Below are 18,838 nucleotides of genomic sequence, written 5' to 3'. Positions count from 1 at the left end.
GTGAAAAATATTTCTGCATTTTCTACCTTGCTATCATTTAGTAGGTTGCTAAACACCGACTCATACTGTTCTTTTAGGATTTCACTCATTTCCTGTTCGTCGTCAGTATGCAAGTCTCCTCTCAGTAGTGGTCCAATTCTACAGGTAGTTCTTAGCTTGGATTTTGCGTAGGAATAGAAATATTTTGGGTTCCTTGCAATATCCTGTATGACCCATTCTATGCTGACCAGCCATCTCAGGCCAATCGTGCCAAATTCGGAGGCAGGAAAATTAAAACGTATACATCTACCATCTGACTTACGACCAAGCTTGGTTCCGACCAACCGGTCGTAAGTCGAAATGGACATAAGTCGAACCTTTGAAAATTGCCGACATATTGGGTAGGGCATAATGTCAAACCTTTCCTATATAAACTACCTACATAATACTGTAATGTAATGTACAATCATTATTTCATTCTTTTTACCATAATTTACTTCTATTGTTGCATTTTAATTATTTATGCACTGTATATAATGTATACATGGTAGTGATATGTATTGTAAATTTTACATCGCATACAGTATCATATGTTACTATTATCTTTATGTATTGTCGACACAGTGGAATGGGAGAATACCACTGGTAGTGTCATCCTGCCAGAATGTAGTATAACCTATACCCTAAGTAAAGAGAAACAACTCTGGAATATATGTAATACGTATCTGGCTGGCTGGCTGGGTCTGTGGTTGGCCGGGTGGGTGGCTGGCAGGATGGGTAGGTGGCCGGATGGGTAGGTGGCCGGGTGGGTGGGTGGCTGGATGGGCAGGTGGCTGGATGGGTGGGTGGCTGGGTGAGTGGCTGAATGGGCAGGTGGCTGGATGAGTGGCTGGATGGGTGGGTGGCTGGGTGGGTGGCTGGATGGGTGGGTGGCTGGGTGGGTGGGTGGATGGGTGGGTGGATGGGTGGGTGGATGGGTGGGTGGGTAACTGGATGGGTGGGTGGATGGGTGGGTGGATGGGTAGTTGGCTGACTGGCTGACCGAATGTGGCTGTCTCTTTGCATCTCTCTCTCTCTCCCTCCCTCCCTCTCACTGGTACACGTAAGTCAAGTTATCATACATATTATAAATTACCTAGGATAACCCAAAAAATCCAGACAAAGTACTATACAGTGGATCTGTGCTCCAGTGCCCTAAATTAATAATAATATTAATAATCATTATTATTACAATAATACATATGTACTAATATTAATATTATTATTATTATTAAGCTATAATATAATAATCGTGTCTACTCATTACTTACCTTAAAATATCTGTAGTTTTAATGTAGAGTGAGAGGTGAGTAAACAAGATTAACCCTTTGAGGGTCGACAGGCCCTCTCCGAAACTCGTTCTCAGGGTCGGCCAAATTTAAAAAAAAAAAAAAATATTTTTTCTTATGAAAAAATAGAGTTTTTTTTTCTAAATATTATAGGATAAACAAAAAAATTTTACCATCAATACTTACGGAGATATGGAGGCGTAAAGTTTGCAGAAAATGAGCCCCGTATGGCAACAGCGGCGACTGCCGCTCACCGGTAAACTTTGATTTACTTGTATTTGAAGGTTTGTTGTTTTTTTCACTATTTTATTTTTTCACATAACTTATTTGGCCTATGAGACCAAAGTAAGGTGCAATGTACATATATACACTCGTTGTATACAACACAATAAGAACACAAACATAATTATCAATATATTGTTTACGAAAACAAACAATACAAAACATTGTTTATTACTATTGTTCTATAATATATATACCAATATACAGTCACTTAACATATTCCTATTAGTTCTGCAGCTTGTGGAACTCTTTGAAACATGGTGTCATACACAATGGTGTTTTATCTTTCTCCCTCATTCTATCTCTTTCAATCTGTCTCTCTCTTTCTGTCTGTCTATCTCTGTCTCACAGGTACACATAAATACAAGTATACATAGTATAAATTACCTAGGACATCCCAAGAAATCCAGACAAAGTGCTGTACTCTGCTTGAAGATGTGAGTAAAAGTGATGACCAGTCTTGTGGCTCTCTGAGACAGAGCTAGACAGATAGACAGGGAGCTTGACAGACAGAAATGTTAGTGTACCAGCAGAAACAAAGGGAGGGCGATGTTCATCTAATCTTTTATTATCAGTTCCACCCTCGTTTACGCTCATCAAAAGTCATCTCTTATCAGATGTTATCTCCCCTTATCTTGTCACTGTCATGGGGTGGATTTTTTTTTCTTGTTTCAAGGGAAAAATATTATTACATCATCTTCTTCCTCTTCTTCCTCCTCCTCCTCTTCCTCATCCTTCTCCTCTTCTTCCTCTTCCCCCTACTCTTCCTCCTCCTCTTCCTCCTACTCTTCCTCTTCCTCTTCTTACTCCTCCTCTTCCTCCTCTTGCTCCTCCTCCTCTTCTTCCTCTTCCTCCTCTTCCCCCTACTCTTCCTCTTCCCCCTAATCTTCCTCCTACTATTCCTCTTCCTCCTCTTCTTCCTCTTCCTCCTACTCTTCCTCCTCCTCCTCCTCTTCCTCCTTTTCCCCCTAATCTTCCTCCTACTATTCCTCTTCCTCTTCTTCCTCCTACTCTTCCTCTTCCCCCTACTCTTCCTCTTCCTCCTTCTCCTTCTCCTCCTCCTCCATAGTGTAAATTACCAGGAGTCGGCAGCTGTCAAAGTGACATATTGTCTCATTACTCACTCCCCCTCCCGCCTGTCAAAACAATGGGGTCGGATGCTGCTTCCCCTCCATTCTATCTAATTATCTTTCTCCCTCATTCTATATCTTTTAATCTGTCTCTTTTTCTATCTGTCTGTCTATCTCTGTCTCACAGGTACACATAAATGCAAGTATACATAGTATAAATTACCTAGGATAACCCAAGAAATCCAGACAAAGTGCTGTACTCCACTTGAAGATGTGAGTAAAAGTGATGACGCAGTCTTGTGGCTCTCTGAGACAGAGAGCTATACGAATAGACAGATAGACAGGGAGCTTGACAGACAGACAATAGACAGAAATGTTAGTATACCAGCAAAAACAAAGGGAGAGCGATGTTCATCTAATCTTTTGGTATGGGCTACACCCTCATTTACCCTCGTCAAACGTCAGCACTTATCAGATGTTATCTCCCCTTATCTTGTTACTGTCATGGGTGAACATTTATTATTACATATTATTATTATTATTACGTATTATTATTATTATTATTATGTATTATTATGAATTATTATTATTATGTATTATTGTTATTATTACGTATTCTTCTTCTTCCTCCTCCTCCTCTTCGTCCTCCTCCTCTGCCTCCTCCTCCTCCTCTGCCTCCTCCTCCTCCTCCATTCTTGGAACAAGTTTGAAGAGCTTGTAGTTCATAATCACTATCACTATCATCACCAATGCTCACATCTGAGTCTGGGATTTGGGAAAATAGGAGTTTCCTCTTTGATTCTGGTACAACTGAACGTGAACAAGACGGCCCAGCACCAGATGTGGAAGGCTGTGGGTTGTCTGGGTTTTCCTCACTATTACCCATATTATGGTCCATTAGTTTCAGTCGAAACCTCACCAGAACTTTGAAACTCATCTTCACTGTCACTTCCATCTGTATTAGAACTGTCACTGGGGAACAAAAGTGTCCCAATTCGCCGAGGAGTGAGGAACTTCTTACCGCCAGGCATGGTGGACATTGTGTACTATGATGGCATTCCCACAATGCACCACTGGGTCCCAGATTTTTTTCCTACTGCGCACACCCACCACACAGACCCATTCTCTCACATCTAGGCCTATCAGCCTTTTCCTGCGAGATTTGACAGTGCTAGAATTTATGCGTACTAGTACGTCAAAAACCCCTACGCGTAAGACGTACTAGTACGACCAAAACCCTCAAAGGGTTAAATGAATAAATGAGAGAGAGAATGAGAATGTAGAACGTTCACGAGTTATGTAAACAACATAACTCTGGTAACAACAACAATTGTTGTTGTTACCAGCCTGGACACGAATGGTTCCTGTTCACTGTCAAGCCGACCAGAAAAACATCTCATATTTGTTAATTTATATGTTATGTAGCATGTTTATTGTATAATTTTGAAAAAAAATCATAGATGGATTAAGCAAAATGTCTATATTAATGTTTTATACACATTTAATGCACCTCAGTTATTATTATTGTTATTATCATTATTAATATGGCATCTTCAAGACCCAGTACACTCTTAATGAGTGGCTCTGAGACAGACAAGCAGACAAAGACAGACACACAGGTAGACAGAAAGACAGACACACAGGTAGACACAGAGACACAGGTAGACAAAGACAGACACAGTTAGACAAAGACAGACACAGGTAGACAGAGAGACACACAGGTAGACAGAAAGACAGACACTAGTAGACAGACAGATAAACAGACACACACAGATACAGACAGATATACAGGCAGACAGATACAGACAGGTTTATGTGCAACAGTGAAAACAAATAGAGAGTTCGAGAGTAAGAGCCTTTCTTGCCACAATCTCCAGTGCAAGATTCAGATTTCATCTTAGGGGCCATGGTGAAATTTACTGTCCAGTTAGTACAGTTAATACAGTATGATGCTGCTGATAGGACAGGGTTACTCAAACTGATGCTGCCTGCATGACACATTGCCGCCACGAGTATTGTCAAATATTGTACAGTGGTGTGCATCAGCTGGCCCAGCCCAGCTGCCATATGCAAGTCGAGTGGACGTATGTTGAGCAGGTCGTAAGTCGGATGGTAGGTGTTTGGGGAGCTACACATAAGAACATATATATACGTTTGGACCGTTTAGGGGTTAAGTTTGGCTGTGAAATAAGCCATCATGGGCCCAAAGTAACTTCCTAGTGCCAGACCTTTGGTAAAGAAAGTGAGAAACATGATAGAATTGAAGAAAGAAATTGTGGCAAAGTACGCAAGTGGAGGAGGAAGAGACAGGGGAGAATGTGCCTTCTTCAGTGATTCTACGATATGTACGATACTAAAGCAGCAGGAGTCAATGAAGGCTATAGTGCCAGCCAGCAATAAAGTGTAGTATTAAGAGTGTAGTAAGTTAAGCAATAGAAAAAAGACACGAAACTAACTCCTCCAATATTATTGGAGGTATATAGGGTCACTTGACAACACAGCCATCGCCACCACCACCACAATATGTACGGCTTTTGCTTCTAGTGGCCCTGATAACCCAACAACAAAACCACCACCACCATTCCTCACATATGTAATGACATATTTTATTCATTCTAGAGTGTATATCAGCTTGCTATGTTATTGATATTGTTTATTATGTCATACTAGATCAATTGTGACAGATAACTGGGTTTTCTTCTATTTTCTTTCTAGTTCTTGTTCTTGTCTATTTCCTCTTATATCCATGGGGAAGTGGAACAGAATTCTTCCTCCGTAAGCCATGCATGTCGTAAGAGGCGACTAAAATGCCGGGAGCAAGGAGCTAGTAACCCCTTCTCCTGTATAAATTACCAAATTTAAAAAGAGAAACTTTTGTTTTTTCTTTTTGGGCCATCCTGCCTTGGTGGGATACAGCCGGTTTGTTAAAAAAAAAAAAAAAAAATAAACAATAGAGTTGATATTAGCATCATATTGAAGGAATATCTTGTCCTGCCTCCAAACAAACTCTCCTCCTCCTGGAATGGATTAATTGTATTTACATTAATTCTTATGGGAAATACTACTTTGAATTTAGACTGTTTCAAATTCAGGCCGACCTTCTGGAACGGATTATTGAAGAAAAACGAGGTTCCACTGTACTTTTGTGTGTCTGGAACAGATTAATTGGATTTACATTATTTCTTATGGGAAACATTGCTTAGTTTTCGTCAAATTTGGTTTTGGTACAACTCTCTGGAACCAATTAAAAACGACAACCAAGGTTTCACTGTGCCTGGCATGATATTATACAACTTGTTGACAATGTCACCAACACCAGCTCCAGGGAAACATACTCTGTCTCACCTTATCCCTATTACAGAAAGCATGGTCCATGTATCTTACCAGTGAGTCACCAACAACAAGAATGAGCTTACCTCTATTACCAGGGGAGGTAGTACCTTTACCTTCACTGACCACTGAAGTACACTCACCCTGAAGAATAGAGAAGTGATTTCCTACCTTCAAACTTTCTCTCTTAACTTTCCTTATTTTGATGCTCCTCCCATTACTGGGTGTTGAACTGCTCCTCACTGCTGGTAGTTTCATTACTCTCACCCACTCCAGCCACCTCACACTCACTCCCAAATCCATTGAGGTGAACCTTCAACCTCCTACTCTTGGAGAAGTTGAACCTCCTCCTTCAACACTTTAACCTCAGATTTTAAAACACTGCAGTAGCAAGCCATGGTTTTGTAACTCTCCACACTAATCCCCTAAGCAGCTCAGGACCATATGACCACTTGTAACCACTGACCATTCAAGGAAAAAAGGTGAATGGAGCACTGAAGTATCAGTGGAGACAAAAAAAAGTTATCCATGGAGGCAAAGAAGGGAATGTACGAGAGTATAGTGGTACCAACACCCTAATATGGGTGTGAAATATGGGTTGCAAATGCTGAAGCAAGGAGAAGGCTGGAGGCAGTGGAGATGTCGTGTCTAAGGGCAATACGTGGTGTAAATATTATGCAGAAAATTTGGAGTATGGAAATTAGGAGGAAGTGTGGAGTTACTAAAAGTATTAGTCAGAGGGCTGAAGAGGGGTTGTTGAGGTGGTTTGGTCATTTAGAGAGATTGGAACCAACTAGAATGACTTGGAGAGTGTATAAATCTGTAGGGAAAGGAAGGCGGGGTAGGGGTCGTCCTCAAAAAGGTTGGATGGAGGGGGTAAAAGTGGTTTTGTGGTCAAGGGGCTTGGACTTCCAGCAAACATGTGCATGCGTGTTAGATAGGAGTGAATGAAGAAGAATGGTTTTTGGGACCTGATGAGCTGTTGGAGTGTGAGCAGGGTAATATTTTGTGAAGGGATACAGGGAAGGTTGCTTTGTTGCTTACTGGTTAGCCAGAATTGAGTCCTGGAAATGGGAAGTACAATGTGTGTCTGCAAAGAGCGATTATGTATGAGTGATGGTGAAAGTGTTGAATGATGAAAGTTTTTTCTTTCTTTTTGGGTTTTTCTTTCCTTTGGGTCACCCTGCCTCAGTGGGAGATGGCCCATGTGTTAAAGAAAAAAAATTATGAACACTAAGAACAATGATGGAACAAGTCAGTATCTAACAAATGGTTAAGAAATACTCAAATAGGTTCGCCAATGATTATTTTTAAAACACTGACAGTTTCTTGCCAAGAAAGAGTATGTCGAACAAGGAAACATTCGCCATCATTCATTATCTAGATGTCTTACTAGAAGTACACTGACATCACAGTCCCACTCACCCTCCAAACCACATCCTCACTTATCTTTGAGAATGCAGGCACTCTTATTACCTCAAGAACTCAAAGCTAGCTACAAAAATGATAGGGTTATAAAACAAAAAAACTGAGTACATTTTCTTAAAACTGGAAATATGAAGACCTACTTCTTTCTTTTTGAAAAAGTGTGTGAGGTGGGTGCAGGAGAGGACAGTGGTGATGGCAGTGTAGTGGGCAGATACAAGAGGTTGCAGTGAAGAACACCTCACAAAGAACCAACATAGATGTGAAACATGTGGCTCCAACTGATCTTCACTTTGTAATGGCAGTACTTCCCCCATCAATGACACTACATTCATGTAGACCTGAAACAATAACATTAAATTAAAATACATTCAGTTGGAGGTTTCATATATTGTACAGTGGACCCCCGTTTAACGATCACCTCCCAATGCGACCAATTATGTAAGTGCGTTTGTACGTGTATGTTAGGGGGTCTGAAATGGACTAATCTACTTCACAATATTCCTTATGGGAACAAATTCGGTCAGTACTGGCACCTGAACATACTTCTGTAATGAAAAAATATCGTTAACTGGGGGTCCACTGTATATGCAACATTACATTGGCAGGTCAATAAAACAGGATGTTATATAATTTTGGAAAAATACTGTTATAGAGAGAATAAAGAAAGCAAATGTAAAAAGTAGAGTATAATCTGTAAAGCTGAAAGTAATATCAAAGTGCTGTTCCTTTTATATATTTTTTTTTTTAACAAGTCAGCCGTTTCCCACCGAGGCAGGGTGACCCAAAGAGAAAGAAAAAATTTCATCGTCGCTCAACACTTTCACCATCATTCATACATAATCACTATCTTTGCAGAGGCACTCAGATATGACAGTTTAGATGTCACTCCAAACAGCCAATATCCCAAACCCCCTCCTTTAAAGTGAAGGCAATGTACATCCCACCTCGAGGACTCAAGCCCTGCTGACTGGTTTCCCTGAATCCCTTCACAAAATATAACCCTGCTCTCACTCCAACAGCTCAAGTCCCAAAAACCATTCATCTACATTCACTCCTAACACATTCATGCATGCTTGCTGGAACTCCAATCCCCTCACCCACAAAACTTCTTTACCCCCCTTCCTCCAACCTTTCCAAGGATGATCCCTACCTTGCCTTCTTTCTGCTACATATTTACATGCTCTCCAAGTCATTCTACTTTGTCCCACCCTCTCTAAATGACAAAACCACCTAAATAACCCCTCATCTGCCCTCTGACTAATACTTTCAGTAACTTCACACCTCCTCCTATTTTCTACACTACAAATTCTCTTCAAGCAAGCATGCGAGAGCATGTTAGATAGGAATGAATGGAGACGAATTGTTTTTGGGACCTGACAAGCTGTTGGAGTTTGAGCAGGGCAATATTTTGTGAAGGGATTCAGGGAAACCAGTTAGCCAGACTTGAGTCCTGGAGGTGGGAAGTACAATGCCTGCACTTTAAAGGAGGGGTTTGGGATATTGGCTGTTCGGAGGGACTTCTAAATTGTCACATCTGAGCGCCTCTGCAAAGACAGTGATTATGTATGAGTGGTGGTGAAAGTGTTCAATTACAAAAGCATTTTTCTTTCTTTTTGGGTTTTTCTTTCTTTTTGGGTCACCCTGCCTTGGTGGAAAATGGACTGTGTTAAAAAAAATTCTCTGCACATTATTTCCACCACACATTGCCCTTGGACATGACATCTCCACTTCCTCCAGCTGCCGCCTCCTTGCTGCAGCATTTACAACCCAAACTTCACACTCATATGAGAGTGTTGGTACCACTATACTCTCGTGCATTCCCTTCTTTGCCTCCATGGATAGCATTTTTTACCTCCACTCATATCTCAAAGCACCACTAACCTTTTTCCCTTCATCAATTCTATGGTTAACCTTGTCTTTCATAAACCCATCTGCTGATAAGTCAACTCCCAAATATCTACACATATTTACTTCTTCCATACTCCCTCCCTCCCATGTGATATCCAGTTTTTCTTTAACTACATATCTTGATACCCTCATCAACTTACTCTTATCTATGTTCACTTTCAACTTTCTACCTTTACACACCTTTCCAAACTCAAACACTAACCATTGCTACTTTTCTTTAGAATCTCCCAAAAGCCCAGTATCATCAGCAAAAAGTAACTGTCAACTCCCATTTTGTATTTGATTCCCCATAATTTAATCCCACCCCTCTCCCCAGCACCCTAGTGTTTACTTTTTTTACAACTCCATCTATAAATATGTTAAACAACCACAGTGACATTACACATCCCTGTCTAAGGCCTACTTTTACTGGGAAGAAATCTCCCTCTCTCATACACCTTAACCTGAGCCTCACTATCTCCTCATAAAAACTCTTTACAGCATTTAGTAATTTACTACATATTCCATACAATTGCAACATCTGCCACATTGCTCCCCTATCCACCCTATCATATGCCTTTTCTAAATTCATAAATGCAATGAAAACTTCTTGCCTTTATCTAAATACTGTTCACATATATGCTTCACCTGATCTACATATCCCTACCCATTCTAAAGCACAAATAAACGGCTCGGTTGCCCATGGTTAACCAGCAGCATTCTGAAATCCATTGATAAGAAACACCAATATGAAAAGCAATATAGACAGGGCCTAATACACAAAGATATTCTTAAACACTATTCATCAGTTCTCACCAAAGTAATAAAGAAAGCCAAACAACTGTACTACTCCAGCAGATTCACTGACACAAGAGGAGATATAAAAAAGACCTGGAAAACACTCTCCCAGATTCTGGGGACCCACAAACTGAAAAAAAAACAAGAATACTGTCCTAACTAAGCCTAATTAAACACCACTGCATCCCACTGATACAGCTAACAAGATAAATGACTTCTTCTCAACCACAGGATCTAATCTCGCCAGTAAAATCCCACGTACCAACGCCCATGCCGGGGACTATCTTGATGGGAATTTCCCAAATTCCTTCTATCTTGCTCCAACTGCTGCATGGAAATCACCGAGATTATAAAGTCACTTAAAAAGAACTCAGGGAATGTGTCTCATATTCCACCATTATTGTAGAAGCGAGCGGCCCATGTCCTATCGCATGCTCTTTCATTACTTTTTAACAAGTCGCTAGTAACTAGCACCTTCCCAAAACTACTCAAGACAGCAAGGGTTACACCAATACATAAAGGTGGTGACCCTACAGATTTAAACAACTATAGGCCAATATCAAACTTACTATTGATATCCAAAATCTTCGAGAAACTCGTGCACAGGAGACAATATTCATTTATAACGGCACAAAACATACTCAACCCCTGCCAATTTGGATTCAAGAAAAATAAAAGCACTAATGATGCAATTGTAAAAATGCTAGATCTGCTTTACACAGCAATGGAAAATAAGGAATATCCGCTAGGAATTTTTATTGCCCTAAGAAAAGGAAAAGCTTTTGACACAGTAGACCACGGAATCCTACTCCACAAACTTGACCATTATGGTATAAGAGGCCATGTGCTTGCATATTTCAAATCCTACCTTACTAATAGGTATCAGTATGTCACCATTAAAGACACAGCATCATCAACACGGCCACTTGATACTAGAGTTCCACAGGGAAGTGTCCTTGGTCCCCTGCTCTTCCTCATTTACATCAATGATCTTCCAAACGCATCCCAACACCTGAAACCCATTCTCTTTGCTGATGATACGACTTATGTCATCTCTCACCCTAATCTTGCCACCCTCAACACCACTGTTCATGAGGAGCTGCTCAAAATATCGACTTGGATGACAGCCGATAAACTTACACTTAACACTGACAAAACCTACTACAGTGGACCCCCGCATAGCGACCTTAATCCGTGCAAGAGGGCTGGCTGTTATGCGAAATGTTCGGTATGTGAATGAATTTTCCCCATAAGAAATAATGGAAATAAAATTAATCCGTGCAAGACACCCAAAAGTATGAAAAAAAATTTTTTTTACCACAAAAAAAAAATGTTAATTTTAGTACACACAAACTGAAAAAGGCATGCACAATTACATGACACTTACTTTTATTGAAGATCTGGTGATGATTGATGGGATGGGAGGAGGGGAGAGAGAGTGTTAGTGTTTAGAAGGGGAATCCCCTTCCATTAAGACTTGAGGTGGCAAGTCCTTTTCTGGGGTTACTTCCCTTCTTCTTTTAATGCCACTAGGACCAGCTTCAGAGTCACTGGACTTCTTTCGCACAACATATCTGTCCATAGTGGCCTGTACCTCTCATTCCTTTATGATTTGTCTAAAGTGGTTCACAACATTGTCATTGTAACAGTCACCAGCACGGCTTGCAATAGCTGTGTGAGGGTGATTTTCATCAAAAAAGGTTTGCACTTCAAGCCATTTTGCACACATTTCCTTAATCTTTGAAGTAGGCAATTCCTTCAATTTCTCTCTCCCCTCCTTTGAACCAGTTTCCCCAATTCTGGCCTCTTGCTCTTGAAGTTGATCTATCAGCTCATCAGTGGTTAGTTCTTCATTGTCCTCCTCCACCAACTCTTCCACATCCTCCCCACTAACCTCCAACCCCAAGGACTTCCCCAATGCCACAATTGATTCCTCAACTGGTATACTCCTCTCAGGGTTAGCCTCAAACCCTTCAAAATCCCTTTTGTCTACACATTCTGGCCACAGTTTCTTCCAAGCAGAGTTCAAGGTTCTCTTAGTCACTCCCTCCCAAGCCTTACCTATAAGGTTTACACAATTGAGGATATTAAAGTGATCCTTCCAAAACTCTTTTAGAGTCAATCGAGTGTCTGTGGTCACTTCAAAGCACTTTTGAAACATAGCTTTTGTGTACAGTTTCTTGAAGTTGGAAATGACCTGCTGGTCCATGGGCTGCAGGAGAGGAGTGGTATTAGGAGGCAAAAACTTCACCTTAATGAAGCTCATGTCCCCATAAAGTCGCTCTGCCATGTCTGTAGGATGACCAGGGGCATTGTCTAACACCAGGAGGCACTTAAGTTCTAATTTCTTTTCAGTTAGGTAATCTTTGACATTGGGGGCAAATGCATGGTGTAACCAGTTATAGAAAAAGTCCCTAGTGACCCATGCCTTACTGTTTGATCTCCACAGCACACACAAATTATCCTTGAGGACATTCTTTTGCCTGAACGCTCTGGGAGTTTCAGAGTGATACACTAATAAAGGCTTAACTTTGCAATCACCAGTAGCATTGGCACACATCAACAAAGTAAGCCTGTCTTTCATAGGCTTATGTCCTGGGAGTGCCTTTTCCTCCTGAGTAATGTAGGTCCTGCTTGGCATTTTCTTCCAAAACAGGCCTGTTTCATCACAATTAAACACTTGTTCAGGTTTCAGTCCTTCAGTTTCTATGTACTCCTTGAATTCCTGCACATATTTTTCAGCCGCTTTGTGGTCCGAACTGGCAGCCTCACCATGCCGTATCACACTATGTATGCCACTACGCTTCTTAAATCTCTCAAACCAACCTTTGCTGGCCTTAAATTCACTCACATCATCACTAGTTGCAGGCCTTTTTTTAATTAAATCCTCATGCAACTTCCTAGCCTTTTCACATATGATCGCTTGAGAGACGCTATCTCCTGCTAGCTGTTTTTCATTTATCCACACCAATAAGAGTCTCTCAACATCTTCCATCACTTGCGATCTTTGTTTCGAAAACACAGTTAAACCTTTGGCAAGAACAGCTTCCTTGATTGCCTTTCTGTTGCCCACAATAGTAGAGATGGTTGATTTGGGTTTCTTGTACAACCTGACCAGGTCGGTGATACGCACTCCACTTTCATACTTATCAATGATCTCTTTCTTCATTTCTATAGGAATTCTAACCCTTATTGCTGTAGGGTTGGAACTAGAAGCTTTCTTGGGGCCCATGGTCACTTATTTTCCAGAAACAGCACCGAAAACACTGTAATAATACGAAATATTCCGATTGTATGCTTGAATGTTACCGCGGAGGCTGGCTGGTAAACAATGCCACCGGCGGAACATATGAGGCTGGCTCAGGCCGCACATTGGACGCGTCTCGGACGAAGGGCGCTGAGCGGGTTTTTGGGCGGTATGCGGGACAAAATTTTAGCGATCAAAGCGTCCGGTATGCGGATTGTCCGTTATGCAAGGCGTCCGGTATGCGGGGGTCCACTGTATATTATGTTTGGTAGCAGAGCAGGTCTTGTGCAACTTAACATTAAGATCGACAACACTCTAATTGCCAGACATAATGAGGGCAAATTCCTAGGCCTATACCTCGACAAAAACCTGAATTTCAGCACCCATATCCAACACATAACAAAAAAAGTATCCAAAACGGTGAGGATCCTCTCCAAAATACAATACTACGTGCTGCAAAATGCCCTTCTCACACTATACCATTCACTCATTTATCCATACCTCACCTATGCTATTTGTGCTTGGGGATCAACTGCAGCAACACACCTAAAGCCAATAATAACCCAACAAAAAGCCGCAGTAAGAATAATCACTAAATCCCATCCCTGGCAACACACCCCCCCACTCTTCACAGATCTAAACTTACTCCCTGTTCAGAACATCCACACTTACTACTGTGCAATCTACATCTACAGGACCTTAAATTCCAATATTAACCTTGACCTAAAACACTTTCTTGATAGTTGTGACAGGACCCACAGGCATAACACCAGACACAAACATCTCTATGACATTCCCCGTGTCCGACTAAACCTTTACAAAAATTCAATGTATGTCAAAGGCCCTAAAATCTGGAACACCCTACCTGAAAACTCTAGAACTGCAGACACATTCATCACCTTCAAAACTGCCATTAGAAAACATCTTATCTCCCTGATACAACCCGTCAACTAACTACATGAAAACCACCTGGTGGTTCACACTTACACTCACTTACTCACCCATCTGACTATTAACACAGAATTAAAAATCAATCTTAAAATAATGAATCCTACTTAGTCATAAGTTTGCCTGTGATACTCCAATATAGAAACTATGTATTGTGCCAAAACAAAAGCATTCACATTGCTAAACTCACAGACTAGTATTTAGTCACTTAGCCATAATACCAACTTACTCTATAATTTGTAATAATTTAGAGTTAAGAATTAATCTAAGTCTGCTCGAAATGCCTAGCCATGCTAGGTGTCCTAGTGGCCCCCTCTGTAATTAGTATTTTATTACATGTAAACCACACAATAACCAAAATCTGTAAAGCCCGCATTGTAATCCTTATTGAGAATAAACTTGATTGATTGATTGATTGATCTGTAATCCTCTCGGAAGGCCCTTGACCACAAAACATTTATCCCCCTCCCTCAAACCTTACCTAGGATAACCCCTACCCCTCCTTCTCTCTACTTCATATTTTGTACATCATCTTAGTCATCCTATTTTGCTCCATCCATTCTAAATGGCCCAATCACCACAATAACTCCTCAACCTTACCAAACTCAAACTTACCATTGCTATCCAAAATCTTTGAGAAACTCGTGCACAGGAGACTATATTCATTTATAACGGCACAAAACATACTTGACCCCTGCCAATTTGGATTCAGGAAAAATAAAAGCACTAACGATGCAATCATAAAAATGCTAGATCTGCTTTACACAGTATTGGAAAATAAGGAATATCCACTAGGAATTTTAATTGACCTAAGAAAAGCTTTCGAGACAGTAGACCACGGCATCCTACTCCACAAACTTGACCATTATGGTATAAGAGGCCATGCGCTTGCATATTTCAAATCTTACCTTACTAATAGGTATCAGTATGTCACCATTAAAGACACAGCATCAACAACACAGCCACTTGATACTGGAGTTCCGCAGGGAAGTGTCCTTGGTCCCCTGCTCTTCCTCATATACATCAATGATCTTCCAAACGTATCTCAACACCTGAACCCCATTCTCTTTGCTGACGACACGACTTATGTCATCTCTCACCCTAATCTTGCCATCCTCAACACCATTGTTAATGAGGAGCTGATCAAAATATCGACTTGGATGACAGCCAATAAACTTACGCTTAACGCTGACAAAACCTACTATATTATGTTTGGTAGCAGAGCAGGTCTTGTGCAACTTAACATTAAGATCGACAACACTCTAATTGCCAGGCATAATGAGGGCAAATTCCTAGGTCTATACCTCAACAACAACCTGAACTTCAGCACCCATATCCAACACATAACCAAAAAAGCATCCAAAACGGTTGGGATCCTCTCCAAGATACGATACTACGTGCCACAAACTGCCCTTCTCACACTATACCATTCACTTATATATCCACACCTCACCTATGCTATCTGTGCTTGGGGTTCAACTGCAGCAACACACCTAAAGCCAAAAATAACCCAACAAAAAGCCGCAGTAAGAATAATCACTAAATCCCATCCCTGGCAATACACCCCCCACTCTTCATAGATCTAAACTTACTCCCTGTTCAGTACATCCACACTTACTACTGTGCAATCTACATCTACAGGACCTTAAATTCCAATATTAACCTTGACCTAAAATGCTTTCTTGATAGTTGTGACAGAACCCACAGGTACAACACCAGACACAAACATCTCTATGACATTCCCCGTGTCTGACTAAACCTTTACAAAAATTCAATGTATGTCAAAGGCCCTAAAATATGGAACACCCTACCTGAAAATTCTAAAACTGCAGACACATTCATCACCTTCAAAACTACCATCAGAAAACATCTTATCTCCCTGATACACCCTGTCAACTAATTATACGAATACCACCTGATGGTTCACACTTACTTTCACTCACCCATTTGACCATAAACAGAAATATCAATCTCAAGCTCAAAATAATGAATCTTAACTAGTCATAAGTTGGCCTGTGATACTCCAATACTGAAACTATGTATAGTGCCAAAACAAAAGCATTCACATTGCTAAACTCACAAACTAGTATTTAGTCACTTAGCCATAATACCAACTTACCTCATAATTTTGTAATATTTTAAACTTAAGATTTAATCTAAGTCTGCCCGAAATGCCTAGCTATGCTAGGTGTTCTAGTGGTACACTCTGTAATTATTATTTTACTACATGTAAACCACACAATAACCAAATTCTGTAAACTCAGCATTGTAATCCTTATAGAGAATAAACTTTGAATCTGAACCCTCTGAATAATACTTTTAGTAACCCTACAACTCCCTCTCTCTCCTAACTACAAATTCTCTGTTATATAGAAGGTAAGAAAAATAGTGCTAGCACTAAGATTGGGATGTCTAGGAAATGACCTTGGGAACCATCAACTTGTTAGGTAAGACACATATGCAACAGTTAGACAACTTTATTCCGAAACGTTTCGCCTACACAGTAGGCTTCTTCAGTCGAATACAGAAAGTAGGCAGGAACAGTAGAGATGTGAAGACGATGTAATCAGTCCACCACCCTTAAAGTCGTAGAATTTGAGGTTGTCAGTCCCTCGGCCTGGAGAAGTTCTCCAGGCCGAGGGACTGACAACCTCAAATTCTACGACTTTAAGGGTGATGGACTGATTACATCGTCTTCACATCTCTACTGTTCCTGCCTACTTTCTGTATTCGACTGAAGAAGCCTACTGTGTAGGCGAAACGTTTCGGAATAAAGTTGTCTAACTGTTGCATATGTGTCTTACCTAACAACCTGTCGGTATTGTATACCATTTTGATGTTCAACCATCAACTTGAAGGGAGACTAAGGGAATACTAAAAAAATTAAACTACAGTAAAATTTAACTCCTGCTATTGCTGAGTAATGAAATTATATGTTTGAAAACAAAATCACAGTAGTACTTGTGAGGGAATAATTTTCATGCAAGCAAATAAAATATAATGACTAGGTTTAAGCAATACACAAAATCTTTCCCCACAAAATGCACATAAACAGACTACCATCAACATGGTTTGAGACTGGCAGGCACAAGAATGACTAGAATTCTGATTCCTAGACACTCTTCACCACATACATACAGTCAATTCCTGAACACACCACAGTGCCAGTACAGAACACTACCTCAGTGGCAGACAGTGAGTACATGAACTGAGATAAAACTGGTTATACAGATACAGTACTGTTATTGAATAATAATCAATCTGAACTTTTTATAATAGTTTAGTAAAAAAGCATTTTCAACAAATGTAATCCAAAAATAACTTACCTGAAAATCCTTTGGAGTCTTGGCTATCAGCCCAGACACTGGATCTGAGGTGGCAACGTCTTGCTCCTCATTGGCCTCAATTTCCTTCTGCCAATACACCAACCTTTATATTGACTTCTAACAAAAATGAATAACAGAATTAAATGAAACTTTAAAAAACTGACACTCAAATTACTCTATGCATATTACCAAAAGGACTGAACATAATAACAGAGGCCAAGATCTGAGCGAGTGTGAGTGAGCGAGTGGCACGAGCGTATGCGTGCATGTTTGTAAGGGTATGATGTGGTGGTCATCAGGATATTCTTAGAACCTTGAGTAATGTAAATTTTAACAATACATCTTTTTATTTTCTGAACACAACAGCTGTCTCCTAACATGGCAGGGTGATCCAAAAAGATAGAAAAACCCAAAAAGAAAAAAAATTTCATCATCATTCAACACTTTCACCACCACTCATAATCACTCTTTTTGCAGAGGCACCCAGATACGACAGTTCAGGTGTCCCTTCAAACTGTAAATATCCCAAACCCCTCCTTTAAAGTCCAGGCACTGTACTTCCCATATCTAGGACTCAAGTCTGGCTAACCGGTTTCCCTGAATCCCTTCACAAAACATTACCGTGCTCACACTCCAACAGCTCGTCAGGTCCCAAAAACCATTCGTCTCCATTCACTCATATCTAACATGCTCACACATGCTTGCTGGAAGCCCAAGCCCCTTGCTCACAAAACCTTTACTCCCTGCCTCCAACCTCTTCGGGGCTGACCCCTACCCTGCCTTCCTTTCCCTACAGATTTATACGTTCTCCAAGTAATTCTACTTTGTTTCAATCTCTCTAAATGACAAAATCATCTCAACAGCCCCTCTTCAGCCCTCTGACTAATACTTTTAGTAGCTCCGCACCTCCTCCTAATTTGCACACTATGAATTCTCTGCAAAATATTTACACTACACATTGCCCATAGACAGGAAATTTCCACTGCCTCCAGCCACCTCCTCACTGCGGCATTTACAATCCATGCTTGACACCCATATAAGTGTGTTGGTACCACTATACTCTTGTACATTCCCTTCTTTGCTTCCATGAATAACTATTTTTGTCTCCACAGATACCTCAACGCACCACTCACCTTTTTTTCCTTCATCAATTCTACGGTTACCCTCATCCTTCATAAACTCATCCGCTGACAAGTCAACTCCAAAATACAGTGG

At 40.6% G+C, this 18,838-nt stretch overlaps 1 protein-coding gene across 2 annotated transcripts in view; it reads right to left on the bottom strand.

The window, feature by feature from the left end:
* LOC128691314 (DNA-dependent protein kinase catalytic subunit) overlaps nt 1-18,838 on the bottom strand; it is a 1,096,584-nt gene that overhangs the window by 832,785 nt on the left and 244,961 nt on the right. For both annotated transcript variants that reach the window (XM_070091676.1, XM_070091677.1), the window contains exons 12-13: nt 17,624-17,710; nt 7,558-7,755 (exon numbers count right to left, since the gene is read on the bottom strand). In XM_070091676.1, the coding sequence (XP_069947777.1) occupies nt 7,558-7,755; nt 17,624-17,710 (285 nt within the window). The remainder of the gene's footprint in view (nt 1-7,557; nt 7,756-17,623; nt 17,711-18,838) is intronic.

Source organism: Cherax quadricarinatus, chromosome 36 (assembly GCF_038502225.1).
Source record: "Cherax quadricarinatus isolate ZL_2023a chromosome 36, ASM3850222v1, whole genome shotgun sequence".
Classification (NCBI taxonomy): domain Eukaryota; kingdom Metazoa; phylum Arthropoda; class Malacostraca; order Decapoda; family Parastacidae; genus Cherax; species Cherax quadricarinatus.
This window is presented reverse-complemented; position numbering and strand designations above follow the sequence as displayed.